The following is a 15,414-nucleotide window of genomic DNA, read 5'->3' as shown; positions in this document are numbered from 1 at the left end:
TGGTTGTTTTTTGTTTTGGGTTTTGGTTTTTCCAGACAGGGTTTCTCTATGTAGCCATGGCTGACCTGGAATCCCTTTGTAGACCAAGCTGGCCTTGGATTCACAGCGATCTGCATGCCTCTGCCTCCCAAGCGCTGGGATTACAGGTGTGGGTCACTGTGCCCTGCAAAGCATTACATTCTTGTAGAAGCAGAAAATTTTGTGGCACAGTAACAACACTGCACCTCATAATAGACGAGATATCAAATCTGAGTGCAGTTTCAGGAAGCAGCATCAGGGTTACACAGTACAAGGTATGCAGAGGACCAAGTGTGCATGCTGTGTGCTAAAAAGCAAGGCTCAGTGAAGTCAACAAGGAAATATAGGTCAATACCAAAATTGACTATGTGTTTGACTCTTAATTAATTTTTTGGCTGTATATTCGAAAATTTTCACTGCTGTAAAACTTTCACACTCCCATATTCTGTGACCCATATGTAGTCAAGACCCACACAGGGACTCTAAAAGCCTGGATATAGTAACTATAATAATTTTTAAAATAGTTGTTATCAAATAAATTATAATATGATAATAAGATTTAATTGAGTGAATTGTTTATTTATAAAAGCTGTATCATATTAGGTAGAAAGTAGACATAAACTACAAAGTTATTTTCCTCTCTAAATGTAAGCAAATTATCTATGGCAGTCACCAAGGTGATGTGAGTGATAGAACCCTTTACCCTCCCCATCAAATCAAGTCCTACAGGCTTTACCCTGAACATACCACATCCCATCATTTGAGACTCTCATTTCTCTTTAGGGTTTTGTTGAAATTTTGTTTTGGTTTTACTGTTTTGTGGTGTGCTAGGGATCAAAACCGAGGGCCCTGCACATGCTAGCAAGCACTCCATCAGTGAGCTGCAACTGCAGCCATCCTCATCCATTATCCCCAAGACCAAGCTGTTTATGCATGTGTATAATGTTTCGTCAGCTAGAAGAGCGACGTGTATGTGTGCTTGTACTTATTTTACTGGAAATATGTCACCTTTCACTAAGACTGTCTTGAACAGGGCTGTGGATGTAGCCCAGTGGTAGAATACTTGCCTAGAATGCACAAGGTCCTGGGCTTTGACTCCCAGCATCACAATAAAAGAAAAGGAAAAGAGAATGTCTTAGGAAAAGCTGTAAGTCCAATTGTTATGTTAATCTGAGTAGCATGTTTACTTACAGTCATAAGACCTAAGGAAGAATTGCAAAGCCCTAGAGCGCCTGCTGTCACTTCCATAATCTGTGTGTGTGCACACTCACCTGCTCATAAAGAAGGAAAGTCTTGTCTCTTTCAGACGTAAGAACCTTGACATTGCCCTGGATTTCTGCCAGATGACGTTCATATTTTTCCAACATGCACTTCAGTTCTTCACGGTCTCTTGTAGTTGACTTCAAAAGGTCTACATCACAGTTTGCACCCTAGAATTATTATTTAAGATATTTAAGTTCTTGTTTCTATTTTTTTTTGTTTTTTGTTTTTTGCTTTTGAGACAGTCCCGTGTAGTCCAAGCTGGCCTTGAACTCACGCTGAAGCCAGAGCCAGCCTTGCATTCCTAATCCTCTGGCCCTGCCTCCCACTGCTGAGACTGCTTGTGCCCCAGTGTTCCTGTGCTAGTCCTCTCACTGACACTGAAGAAACCCTGCCACCACCGCTGCTGCTGCTGCTGCTGCTGCTGCTGCTGCTGCTGCTGCTGCTGGGAAAGCACAGCCTCTACTTCAGTGAACTAACTACAGAATGAAAGGAAAGAATGAACACCAACAAAATCACCTCTTTTACGACTTACTCTCAAATTGCACTAAATTGGTCTAATTATCGCCCATCCACAACTTACACTCATCCAAGAGACCTGTATCTCACCTCTTTGATACTGTAATTCATACAAAAATCAAATTAGTTATTCCTAAATTAGATAAATCAAAGCATAAAAGTCAGTGCTTGGTAAACAAACTAAAAGATTAAAGAATTTCCACAAACCTACCCTGGAAGATGGAGATGGGCGTCTTGGACTTTTAGATCTATTTCTGATCATTTTTCTCAAATTCTGAGCTTCAGTCTTATAATAATCTCTGTCTGCTTCTAAAGTCTTGACAAAGGAATCAAGTCTAGAAGGAGATTTATTTTGTGCTTTTTCAGTCTCTAAAATTATCTTGACAAGGAGGAAAAGAATTAAGCAATTATTTCAAGCTAAATTATAGCATCCTTTTTAAAATAAAAACACAAAGGAGTCTTCAAAACATTAAATTTAGTATTTTTATTAATAGAATATCTAAAAGTGTGTCATATATATAGTTAACATTAATTATATATAAAACATACAATATATCATATATATAATTATAGATATAGATAGAGAGATAAGAGAGATATAAAATTAGTGATTTTAGAAACATCCAGTCCTGAAGCAAATCTCAGAAACAAAATGACAGACTTTGGAAATCTTCATGAGCTACTATTAAAGTACATGTTCCAGTGTCTGTGCTTGTTCAATGCTCATCCAACGAATGGACATGCTAATGAACCCTGGGCAGTCCATACATTCAGCTGCCTTCCCATGAACTCTCATTCACATGGATATATTTGGAAACATTTAAAAAATATTTTTATATTTGTTTTATTAGTACTGAGGAAAAGTTGACACGTTTCAGATGGTGTTTTAAGTATTTTAAATGACAGATTAAAATGTATAAACAGAAGATTTTTCATTTTGTATTTTAGATAAATAAAATATAAATTTGTAACTTAAAAATATTAATTACAAAAGGCATAAAACTTAAAAGTATAGAAGAATGTACCTCAGATATTGAAAATTACAAATTTTGAAGCCACTATTTTAAAGCTGGTAACAGCTAAAAAGCTCTTCACTAAAACCAGCCAAGCGCTATCGTTAACCTCTAGGAGGACAAAGTAGTGCTGAAAGGGAGGCAGGGAGGCACTCTAAAGATGCAGATGCCCAGAAACCTCTTTTAGTGGGTGTTATTTCAGAAAACAAAAATATTTTAATTGTACACAAAGGCACAAGACAAAGAATACATTTAATTCTTTTAGTAGTTTATTAACTAAGTAAAAATGACTGCTCACCATGTACTTATGAAAAATGTACTTACAGATTTAAGCCTTTTAATTGTATCTTCCAATACTGTTATATTATTTTGCTGGCAAATGAGTTCAATCTGAAAAATTAGAATTTCAGTTTAAACTGATTTAATTGGAAAGCATATAAAAAGAAATCCACTTAAAACAAAAGCACATAGACTAAATATTTTAAGCAGAAGGTAATCTGTCCCTTGTGCTTATCTACTTTCAACAATTAAAAAAAAAAAAAAAAGTGGGCTCGAGAGATGGCTCAGTGGTTAAAAGCACTGGCTGCTCATTCAAAGGTCCCAAGTTCAATTCCCAGCAGCCATATGATGGCTCACACCATCTATAACAGAATCTGATATCCTCTTCTGTCTGATACTCTCTTCCATCCTGCAGGTATCATGCAACAGAGTGCTTATATACATAAATAAATCTTTAAAAAGAAAAGAAAAAAGGAAAAGTGGTTCCTTTACCCAACATTTTTCATAAAATATTAATTTATTATATTGTACCAAATTACTTCATTAACTGAATCAAAATGTTGAAATTAACTATAATTCTGAAGATTACAATAGGAAATCAATATAAGAACTGGAGTAAAAGGGCTGGAGAGAGGGCTCAGAGGTTAAGGGCACTGGCTGCCTTTCCAAAGGTCCTAAATTTAATTCACAGCAACCACATGGTGGCTCACAACCATCTATAATGGGATCTGATGCCCTCTTCTAGCCTGCAGGTGTACACGCAGGCAGAGCACTGTACACATAATAAATAAATAAATAAATCTTTAAAAAAAAATAAAGTGAAGTATTCTCAAACTGCCCATTCAATCTTCTCTGAACCACTTTTTTTCCATTTCTCAAAAGTTTTTTCATTTTCTTTATTAAATATTTTATTTTTTACAAATATTTATATTATTATACATATATACAATAAACTACCTACAGCAAGAAGAACCATGAAACAATCAGGAATTATTTAAATGTAACATTCTTAGTGTTTTGGCTATTTGTATTTGACAGCCTTGAAAAAAATATATTTCCTATCTTGGTGCATCTAAAATTCTGAATGTAAAACAGAATCTATCTTATCTCGTCATTATCAACTTAGACCATCTATCTAGACCAAAAAACATCTTAACCCCTAAGCAACCCCTAAACAGTTGTAAAACTAAACTATCTGGTCTTCAACCCCATCAGAGACTTGAGAAGGAATAAAGGCAATACCTGAGTATACACGGGGCTCTGCTAAACTACTTTAATGCCTTCACCCAACCCACAAACACTTTTCCCTTCAACTTTATGACATGGAACACACACTAGGCTCTACAGCACAGTTGTCATCTATAGCTATACATGTGACACATCTATGCTGTATGTTTCAAAACAAGTGACTGGTTTTTACGACAGTAAAGCTCTTTGCACAAGGCCAATAAATAAGTTCAATGGATATGCTCATAACTCATTAGCATCAGCTCATCCTTATATTACTGTTCTGAACTGATGTTACAATTTAAATTTGACTTTTCCAGAAACAATTATCTTTGCTACGATCTAAGCCCTGGGCCTCACAAACATTTATTAAGAGCTCTATCAGTATAATTAAATACAACCCTGTCTCGTTTTTCTTTATTATTCTTCTAAGTTTCCTCTGAAGTTTATAAAATATTAAGGGACCTAATGTTTGGAATATAACTTAGAGCTTGTATAAACTTATGTACAACTCCGAATCATTAATTTTTCACTGTTCTATTTTATGCTACTGTGATGGCTGTTCTTGGTTGTCAACTTGATGACATCTGGAATTAACTAGAACTCAGCAGATGGGCATACCTGGGATGGATTTTTTTCTTTTTTCTTTTCAAGATGTATTTATTTATATATAGTGTTTTTGCCTGCGTGTACTCCTGCATACCAGAAGAGGGCACCAGATCTCACTATAGATGGTTGTGAGCCACCATGTGGTTGCTGGGAATTGAACTCAGGACCTTCAGAAAAACAGACGGTGCTCTTAGCCTCTGAGCCACCTCTCCAGCCCGAGGGATTTTTCTTAAATTAAATCTTTTGACATGGGAAGACCCACACTACATCTGGATCTTTTAAGATGGGAAGATACACTTTTAATCTGGGCCACAACTTCTGATGGCTGCCTCTATAAGGGACATAAATGAAGGAAGTGCTTGCTCCCTGCCAGCTTGCCCTCGCTGTCACTAGAGAACACGGCACCCCTTGCTTTTTCATTTCTGCTTCTTGAGGACTCTGGCACATACGCAAGACCAGCTGAAGCAGCATCCAGCATCGTGGACTGAACAACAACTGGATTCTTAGACTTTCCGTTGGAAGACAGCCATTGTTGAACTAACTGGACCACAGTCTGTAAGCCACTCCAATAAAGTTCCCTTTGTAAATACAGATTCATTTCATTGTGTCTGTTCCTCTAGAGAACCTTGACTATCCAAACACTAAAAAGACATGAGTCTAGTATAAAAACGTGTAAAGATTTTTGTTCTTAAGTATGAAAAGTCAGTGAAAGAATATCCAGTGTGATCTTCCTCAAAAAGCATAAGTTCAATGTCACAGATACAGACGACACATAACCAATAATGTGCAAATGGAAGAAGAAAGAGTGAGTCTAAACACAAGGCTGACAGTGGTGGGTATCATTTCCTTCATTATGGCTTCCTGGGTGAACTGAAATCTTCTCTTTTGTGTGCGCCTGGTGCTGGGGACTGAACCTTCCTAGGCAAGTACTCTACCACTGAGCTCCACCCATAAACATATGTAACCTTTATAACAAAAGTACTAATCCTACCCTGAAAAATAATTACAACTGGCCCAAAGAAACAATTGTTAATCCAGTGTTTATTCACCTTCCTAACAACTGGTTAATGGATGCTTACTGTGTGCCTGACAATGTGATATTGATGCATGCTGGGAAGCACAATGAATGCAACAAAACACAAATTTCTCCCCTGAGGAGTTTATTATCTAGTCAAAGAGAAGGAAAAGATAGTAGTCAAAATATATATCAAATATCTGTGTCACTCAACAAATACATATTATCAGTCTAAGTTGAGTTCTTTAAAGATGTATTTATTTTATGGCTGTGGGCGTGTTGTCTTCATGTGCATCAGCACATCTGGAGAGGGCATGGACCTTATAAACGGCTGTGAGGACCATGTGGGTGCTACGAAGAGCACCTGTTATCATTGAGCCATCTCTTCAGCCCCCAAGAGATTTTTTTTTAAGTGAACAGAACAAGTAAAGGTTGCTGTCTTTAAGGACCTAACATTCCAACGAGGAGAGATGACTGGCAGTTTGAGTAAGAATGGCTCCCACAAACACATATATTTGAATGCCTAGTCACCAAGGAATGGAACTAATTGAAAGCATTAGAAGTGTGGCTTTATTGGAGCAAGTGTGTGTCACCGGGGGTGGGCTCCTCACCCTCTGTGAACCCCTCCCCGGTGGATCAGGATGTTGCTCTCCTCCAGTGCATTGGACTAGACTAAGGCTCTGAAACTGTCAGCAAGCCCCAGTTAGATGCTTTCTTTCATAAGGGTTGTTTTGGGTAGTTGGGCGTGGCGGCTCACATCTGTAATCCCAGCACTTGGGGAGGCTGAAACAAGTAGATCTCTGTAAGTGACCAACAAAATAAAAGTAAGAGTAAATTAAAAAAAAAAAAAAGTTGCTTTGGTCATGGTGTCTCTTCACAGCAATACAAGAATGACTAAGAGAAGTGCTTTTTTAAGTTAAAGTTAGTTAAATATCACATTATATATTATACTGAGAAAGAAAAGCAGAGCTAAGGGTTCCACATTTATGAAAAACAAGACTAGATTTTGATGGGCCCAGGGGTCCCGCTCAAACTAAGGCACCAGCCAAGGACAATACAGGCAGTAAACTTTAAGCCCCTACCCAGATCTAGCCAACGGTCAGAACATTCTCCACAGTTGAGTGGAGAGTGGGATATGACTTTCTCACGTACTCTGGTGCCTCACATTTGACCATGTCCCCTGGAGGGGGAGACCTGGTGGCACTCAGAGGAAGGACAGCAGGTTACCAAGAAGAGCCTTGATACCCTATGAGCATACACAGGGGGAGGTAATCCCCCTCAGGAACAGTCATAGGGTAGGGGAATAATGGGAAAATGGGAGGGAGGGAAGAATGGGAGGATACAAGGGATGGGATAAACATTGAGATGTAACAAGAATAAATTAATAAAAAAATTTTTTTAAAAAGAGACTAGATTTTGAAACAGAGTTGTCAGGGAATTACCACAGAAAGGCATCTTTTGAGCAAGGTTTAAAGAAGACACACAAAAACATCTGTGTGAACATTCCAGAAAAAAGGTTATTGTTAATAGCAAATGTCCAAGGGCAAAAGAATGCCTAGCAAGCTCCAGTGATCAGTAAGGTGGCCAGTGTGGCTGAGGCAGAATGGAGGAGGGAAGACAATGTGGAAAAGAGCTACACACACACACACACACACACACACACACACACACACACACACACACATACATATACATGAAGCAGGAGGCTGAAGAGACAGCTCAGCAGTCGAGAGCTTTGCTCTTATAAGGTACTTTGGTTGGATTTCGAGCACCACATGATGGTTCATAACCATCTGTAATTCCAGTTCCAGGGGCCTGATGCATAAGGAACATATATGATACACAGACATGCATTCAGGCAAAACACTCATATGCATAAAATAAAGTAATTAAATATATATACATATTCAAAAGCAGGAAAGGGAGAGCATGTGTATATCCAAAAGGATTTTACAAATTTAAATATTAAATATTTCTGTGTGGTAGATTCAATTGTTTTGGCTAATTGAATCACACACAAATATAACAACAATGAAAGGGTATCAGAGATAGAGTTCAGTAATGGTCCTATGTCAATTAGAAAGAATCAGTTTCCCCCAGAGCTGAGGCTCCTAATTAGTTATCCAATACCAAGTGGTCAGCCCTAAAAATATGTATACACACACAACACTAAATGGAATTAGGTTATACTTATATATGTATTCCTGTATGTATGTGTGTATTTGTAACAACAGTAATTAAACCAAAGAAGACATGAGTTTGAAAGGGAGTAGGGTAGAGAGACATATGGAAGGGGTGGAAGAAAGAAGGAATGGGAAATGATGTATAGTACATATATATTTTTAAGTAAATTTAAAAAAAAATTTAAACACACCTGCTGGGGCTAAAGAGATGAGTCAGAGGTTAAGAGCACTTGCTGCTCTTGCAGAGGACCTGTATTCAGGTCTCAGCACATACATAGTGGTTCACAACCATCCATAAATCTAATTCCAGGAGATCCGATACCCTCCTCTGACCTCAGCAGGCACTAGGTGGTACACACGTGGTACATATATACATGCAGACAAAACACTCATACTCATAAAATAAATAACTCCAAAATTAAAAAAAGGTGTAGCGAGAATTTTGGTGTCTTAAAAACCCAGCTATGTTATGTAAACATGTTTTTGTTTTAACCCCAGGTGCAGAATATGGGGCTGCTTCAGATTGTCCACAGCAACTGACTATTTGCCTCATGCGGGTTCTGGCAGGGGTGTGATTCTACCAGCTGAAGATAGTTTAATTCTGGGGACTCTAGAGAGGGTATAAAAAGATCAGAGCCCCAAGAGAGGAGGCGGGGCTTTTCCTCCCACTGGTTCCTGTTCCTGCGACTGCTGGTGCTGGTTTGTCAAGTGGTCAAAAGAGACAAGACAAAAATTGGATTTGACCCAAGGAACTCAACGCCCCTAATCAGCAGGAAGTAGCCTAAAAATCCTCAATACCACCCTTCCCCTCTACCCTTCTCTCTCTCCTATGTAGTGCTGAGGGTTGGAAGAATTAGGGTAGACTAAGGGTTGGAAGGTGTAAGTATCCAATAAACTAGATTTTTAAAAAATATGCCAACAAAAAGCTCTTGTGTTAATAACTCCAATATCTCATATAGAATGTATTAAATTTTAAACATGTTGGTGCCATCTTAGAAAACGTCTTTTAATTAAAGTTGTAATTTAGTTGTGTTCAGTTTACTTGCAAATACCACTGAGCAAAATAGCTAGTGAGTTTTCAGTGATGTATGGTTTAGGTTATTTTTCCTTAACATTATTACTGCTAAGTAAGTGTGTGTTTAAGTGTGTGTGTGTGTGTGTGTGTGTGTGTGTGTGTGTGTGTGTGTGTGTGTGTACACTAGCACATGTGGTCTAAGAAACTAACAATAGTAAATTGTAATTCTGCTCTTCCATTACAGAAAATCATATTCAGTGCTGTACTGAAGTGTAAATGGTAACCTAAGCTGTGAAGACAAAGGCAGAGCTGCAACTTTAATGTGTGCTCAGATTCTAATACGGCTGCTTTAGAAGACGCCGGCCTCCCGGTGACAGTGGGGTCTACATAATGTCCCCTTGCTTTTCTAAGCACCGCTGCCTTGTCCTCTCCAGTGCTGAGATTACAGGCATGTGTCACCACGTTTGACTTAGTGAGTCATATTAAAAAGCAGAAATGGTGGAAATGCTGCAATATAACTTAGATTCCAGCTTGTTACCACTCTTGGATCACTGTCATCTAGAATGTGGCCAGCCTGGCACTATGCAGAAGACCCTTGCGCAGAGCCAACCCCTGTCTGCAGGAAGCCATCTTAGAAGAAAGTTCTCTGAACCAGTTAGAGTGTGACTACAATCCAACCATCACCTTTATTACAGTTTCCTGAGAAACTGAGCCAGAGCCACCACCTACCCTGACATATAAGTAGAGTCTGTTGTTTGAAATCACCAGCTTCAGGAGTAACTTGTTGGGTAACAATAAAAAACACAACAGGAATACTCAAAAACAGTTTAATGAAAGAGGTTACTTTATGAATATTTTTTGGGTTTTTTGTTTGTTGGTTGGTTGGGTTTTTTTAGTTTTTCAAGACAGGGTTTCTCTGTGTAGCCCTGGCTGTCCTGGAACTCACTTTGTAGACCAGGCTGGCCTCAAACTCACAGAGATCTGCCTGTCTCTGCCTCCTGAGTGCTGGGATTAAAGGTGTGTGCCACCATGCCCAGCTACTGTATGAATACTTCAAAATATGACTAACCAAAAGTAAATTCTTCTCAGTAAATAAATGTAATCCTATAATTAGCCTCAGACTCTACTTGTACATATTAGAAAATGTGAGGACACTGTAAGAACACAAGCATTCTTTTTCAAAAACCAAATTATAAACTATTTCAAGTTCTATCTCAAAACCTAGATAAGATACGTATCATCGATAGTTATAAACGTACGATGCACACCTAATGCAAAGGATGATGACAACATGTGTTGGTGTTCACGTCCCCAACTGCTCTTGCACCTTTCTAGTGCCCACGCTGCCCTACAACCTCACTACGGTTGTTGCTTCCCCTTTCAAGGCGGCAGTCCAAAGCACCCATTCGTCTTTTGTCCTTGATTTACTACCTTTCTCGTGTTCTCTCCCCAATAACACTATCCCAAAGACGCTGCCAGCCTCTGTCTCGAAAGCTCAAACAGCTCCAGTTTCCCGGTGTAGCAGGCACTCCACATCATGTGTGGATATCATTTTCCTAGAAATATTCTTTTCTTAGCCAGGCAAATTGCAACCTGTAAATTTAACATTTTCATTTTTCACTAAAGCCTAGGGCTTATAATTCAGATGCTTTCCATCCCTGGAGTTCTTCCTTTTCGTCCCAGAGGAGTCGTCCTGACACCTGCCTACTCCCTGCTCCAATCTGGTGAGCAGACCCTGAACAACGCTTTACGCAAGTGGCTTCTTCAGAGTGCACACTTAGGGCTGAAATAAACTCAGGCGCTCATGCTTCCTCCTCAATCTGGGAAGGAGGCAGCAGCTCTGATATGAAGAAGGAAGGGCGGTAAAGCTCTTCAACTTGACAATCTTCACAATCGAAATTAAGACTGCACTCAATTAGCCACTAAATGAAAGATTAAAGTCAACTGACAAATACCGAAAATTTGAAAATATACAAACTTTGGGGGCTGGAGAGATGGCTCAGAGGTGAAGAACACTGACTGTTCTTCTACAGGTCATGAGTTCAGTTCTCAGCAACCACATGGTGGCTCACAACCATCTATAGTGTGATCTGATGCCCTCCTCTGGTCTGCAGGTGTACATGCAGGCAGAGCACTGTATACATAATAATAATAAATAAATAAATCTTTTAAAAGAAAAGAAAATATACAAACTTCTTTTAAGAGCCCTTTAAATGCTTTTGTACCAGCCATGTGAAGGTACAAACAAGCTAGAAACAAACCACTCTATCTACTTTCAGTGGTAGTTCTAAGGAACTTACTTCTGCAGACACAAACTTACAAGTGTCCTCAAATGAAAGTAATAACGTTTATGTGTTAAAAAAAAAAAAAAATGGGAAGGGAGCCAGGCATGGTTGCACACACACGGCTGTAATCCCAGCAGAGGCAGAGGCAGGTAGGAGATCTCTGTGAGTTCGAGGCCAGCCTGGTCTACAAACCAAGTCCAGGACAGCTAAGGCTACACAGAGAAACCCTGTCTCAAAAACAAAACAAACAAAAAAGTAGAGGTAAACTTTAGCAGGTATGTTTATAGCTCTTGATGCAGGTAAGATCTTCCTAAACAAAACCTGAAACTCTAAGTCAACCAGGATGAACAAATTTAACATAAAAAAATTTCAAACTCTGGGAAGAAAGGATAAACAAGTCCTCAACAGTCGCTGCCTCACAAGTATGGTCTGTCACATACATTGGGCCAGAAGGCTGAAGATGATGATCCAACATTATAGAGAGTTTTGGGTGACTGTTCAGGCAGCAAACTGTCTCTGTCATCTTCTCACTTTGGAAGCTGCTAACTTGCACTTCCACTTTACTCAGGTAATTAATTTTATCCTTCTCAAGTCTCTGATGGGGTTGAAGACCAGATAGTTCAGTTTTATAATTAAGCTTAGTTGCTTAGGGGTTAAGATGTCCTTGGGTCTAGATAGATGTTTTAAGTCAATAGAGATGAGATATGGTAGATACTGATTTACATTCAGAATTTTAGACTCACAAAGATAGGAAAGATGTTTTCTTCAAGGTTGCCAAATATAAACAGCCAAAACACTATGAATGTAACATAATAATTCCCAATTGTTTCATGGTTCTTCTTCCTGTATGGAGTTTATTATATATGTGTGTGTAATAATATAAATGTATATGTAAAAATATTTTTACAACATCTTTAAAAGATCAGAGGGAGGGAAAAAAAGGACAAGGAGATGAGTGGGATTGGCGTGCATGATGTGAAATTCACAAAGAATCAATAAAAAGTTAAATAAAAATTAAAAAAAAGAATAAAAGGCATAAAGCATAGTGAAAAAAAATTCTCATCTGACCAAAAGCAGATGATAATCCACTGTATATAAAACTATAGATAGAGTCAGACATGGCACCTGTAATCCCTGAACTCAGAAAGCTGAGGCAAGAAGACCCATAGTTCAAGGCAAGCCTGGACTAGGGAGCAAGACTATAAAAAAGGGGTGGAGAGTTTATCTGTTTGTAGACATACACAGAGAAGAAATGGGGAAGCAGAGCATTATTGTATGTACAGACTATTATTGTTGCTTGAAGTTTTCATAATAGCATCATAAAACCTATGGAGAAATATGAGCAAAAAACTGTAAAACAACAAAGTGTGAGAAAAAATGTAACTTAATCCTTATGATAGACAACATATGGCAAACTAAAAAGCTTCCAAATGATGTGAAAATTTCACTTTTAATTTAACAATCACATGCTTAAAATACAATTAAAATATTATCAGTGGTAAGTTTAGTACCTTTGCTTCTTCAAGTTCCTTGTCGGCAGTGTCCACCACAAACTTTTTCTCTCTTTCTAATTGTTCTGCTAGTTGGTCAATTTTAATCAACTCTTTACAAAGATGCTCATTGTGGCTGGTTAAATCCTCTAATTGACCGCTTACCACCTCCTTACTATCCAAGAGTTTTCTAACATATTCTTCCAAGTCATGATTTGTCTGTTTGAGATCTTGAATCTGTTACAATCAGAAAGCAAATAATCACATTAAAAGGTCCCTTCGCTTCCTTCAGAGAAATACATGTTAGAATCAGAACAGCACATCTGTTTCGCAGGCAAGAATACCTTAGTTGTACAATCTTTTGTATCTTCTTTATTTTGTACCATGTGGGTATTACCAATTTGGAAAAAACACTATATGAAAATAGTAATTAACTAATCAACCTGGTAAGAATCAAATCTAGGCCACCATGCATGCCAGGCAAGCAGCCTACTACTAAGCCACATTCCTAGCCACCAAATTAATTTTTATTTATAACTGCATCTTTCATGTCAAATTTCAGTTTTTTAATAAAAAAAAAATACTATTTTTAAAACAGTATTTTGAGCCAGGCATGGTAGCAACACCTTTAATCCCAATACTGCAGAGGCAGGAGGATCTCTGTGAGTTCAAGGCCAGCCTAGTCTACAAAGAGTCCAGGACAGCCAAGGCACACAAAGAAATCCTATCTCCAAAAAACAAAAAATCAAAAACATAAATTGTGTATGTCCCTCTATGAAGAATATCCTAAAGGCAGGCAAGGTGGTGCAGGACTTTAATCTCAGCACTCGGGAGGCAGAGGCAGGTGGATCTCTGTGAGTTTGAGGCCAGCCTACAAAGCAAGTCCAGAACAGTCAACGCTACACAGAGAAACCTTGTCTCAAAAAACAAAAAGCAAACATTTGTTTTGAGACATGGTCTCACTACATAGCCTTGGCTAACCTGGAACTCCCTATATAGACCAGGTTGACTTTAAACTCAAGAGATCCATCTGCCTCTGTCTCCTGAGTGCTTGGATTAAAGGTATGCATCATCATATCCAACAATAAATTACCTTAAGTAAACATGCAATGATGCCATTTATTATTCTGAATAAATCACATTAAGAAACATAATAAGTCATTATGGCAATTAACTTTCACGATGGCACTTTGTAAAGCATACTAATATGTGAGATTTAAAGTCTACAATATCAAAACCAGAAAACAAAAAACAATGAATTTTTTTTAACAAAAAGGAAGAGGATCTATAAATATATAAAATATTTCCCTAGTTCAATCTTTTATCATGACAGGCCTGTATTTCAGAAGTATCGCCTAATCCCCTTCTTGCTTGGCTTACTACCATACAACAATGAGAGAAAGCACTCTGAATTTCTGAAAGTGCACATGTGAAATCTGAATATATGTTAAGTTGCTTTAAAATAGTCTGTGTAGCTATAAATGTTGGAATTATTTTAATTTCAAAAGAAATTCTTTGAAAATATAAACTGGAAGTCACCGTGTCACTGAGAATGTGATGCCAAGTCACCATTTGTGACCCCAACCCTTTTCATCTGTCCAGCCTGCTTTTCAGTCAGTGGTGTACACACCTAAGCTGCAGGCACAGTACAGACTGTCTCTATACTCATTTTAGAACAAATTAAGTATTACAGCATAATATTCTGCATGTCACAACATCCTCTTCAGGAGAAGCCTCAGGAAATTTCTCTGGGCCTCAACTGTAGGAAAGCACACTTCTCCTTTGAGAAGCTGGCTTGCTCTGGGCCTACTAGCCAGAGTATTTAATATGCTCTTTCTGCTTCCTTTCACGCAAACGAGCCACTTGAACAGAAACCATGTGCTAGCCTATCTGATAGTCATTCTCATGGCAGGTCTTTCCAAAGGGAATTGGTTTCCTTTCTGGTCACACTGTGACAAAACACCTGAGAGAAGCAACTTAAGAGAGGAAATGATTATTTGAGGCCGTGGTTTCTGAGGGGCGAGGAAGGATGTGGCGGAGTTCTTCACATTGAGGCTGGGCGCTCAAGCAGGTCTAACCTTAAAGCCACTCACTTTCAAACCCAGCCCCATCTCCAAAGGTGTCATAGAGTGCTGGAGCACCACCCAAACACTTCCCGCCATGGAGGCCATGGCACATTCAAATCATTATACTCAATTTCTTTATTTCCCCTACCTTTCTTATCTCAGCTACGGTGCCATTCTTTAATAAACCATAGGATGTGAGTGTAAACAATTCCAGTTCATCTGTCTTATGTGGGTTGTATTGTGCAGGGTTTTTGGCATACATGCATGCATATTCACATGTACAGGCAGACAGTGGTGAAAGAGTACGTGTGCACACGTATATGCATGTGAAACAGGAGATGGTACAGAGCTTTCTTTCATTGCTCATAGAGGTAGAGTACCTCAATTTAACTCAGTGCTCCAAGGTTTGCCTCAGTTAGCTAGCCAACTGACTCC

The 15,414-nt window shown here is 38.6% G+C and overlaps 1 protein-coding gene across 1 annotated transcript in view; it reads right to left on the bottom strand.

The window, feature by feature from the left end:
• Positions 1–15,414, bottom strand: part of Tsga10 (testis specific 10) — a 104,083-nt gene that overhangs the window by 70,083 nt on the left and 18,586 nt on the right. The window contains exons 3-6 of the mRNA XM_051152770.1: positions 12,935–13,150; positions 3,135–3,200; positions 2,009–2,176; positions 1,290–1,448 (exon numbers count right to left, since the gene is read on the bottom strand). Of these exons, the coding sequence (XP_051008727.1) occupies positions 1,290–1,448; positions 2,009–2,059 (210 nt within the window). The 5' untranslated portion in view covers positions 2,060–2,176; positions 3,135–3,200; positions 12,935–13,150. The remainder of the gene's footprint in view (positions 1–1,289; positions 1,449–2,008; positions 2,177–3,134; positions 3,201–12,934; positions 13,151–15,414) is intronic.

Source organism: Acomys russatus, chromosome 11 (assembly GCF_903995435.1).
Source record: "Acomys russatus chromosome 11, mAcoRus1.1, whole genome shotgun sequence".
Classification (NCBI taxonomy): domain Eukaryota; kingdom Metazoa; phylum Chordata; class Mammalia; order Rodentia; family Muridae; genus Acomys; species Acomys russatus.
Note: the sequence above shows the minus strand (reverse complement) of the source record. Positions and strands in the feature narration are given on the sequence as shown.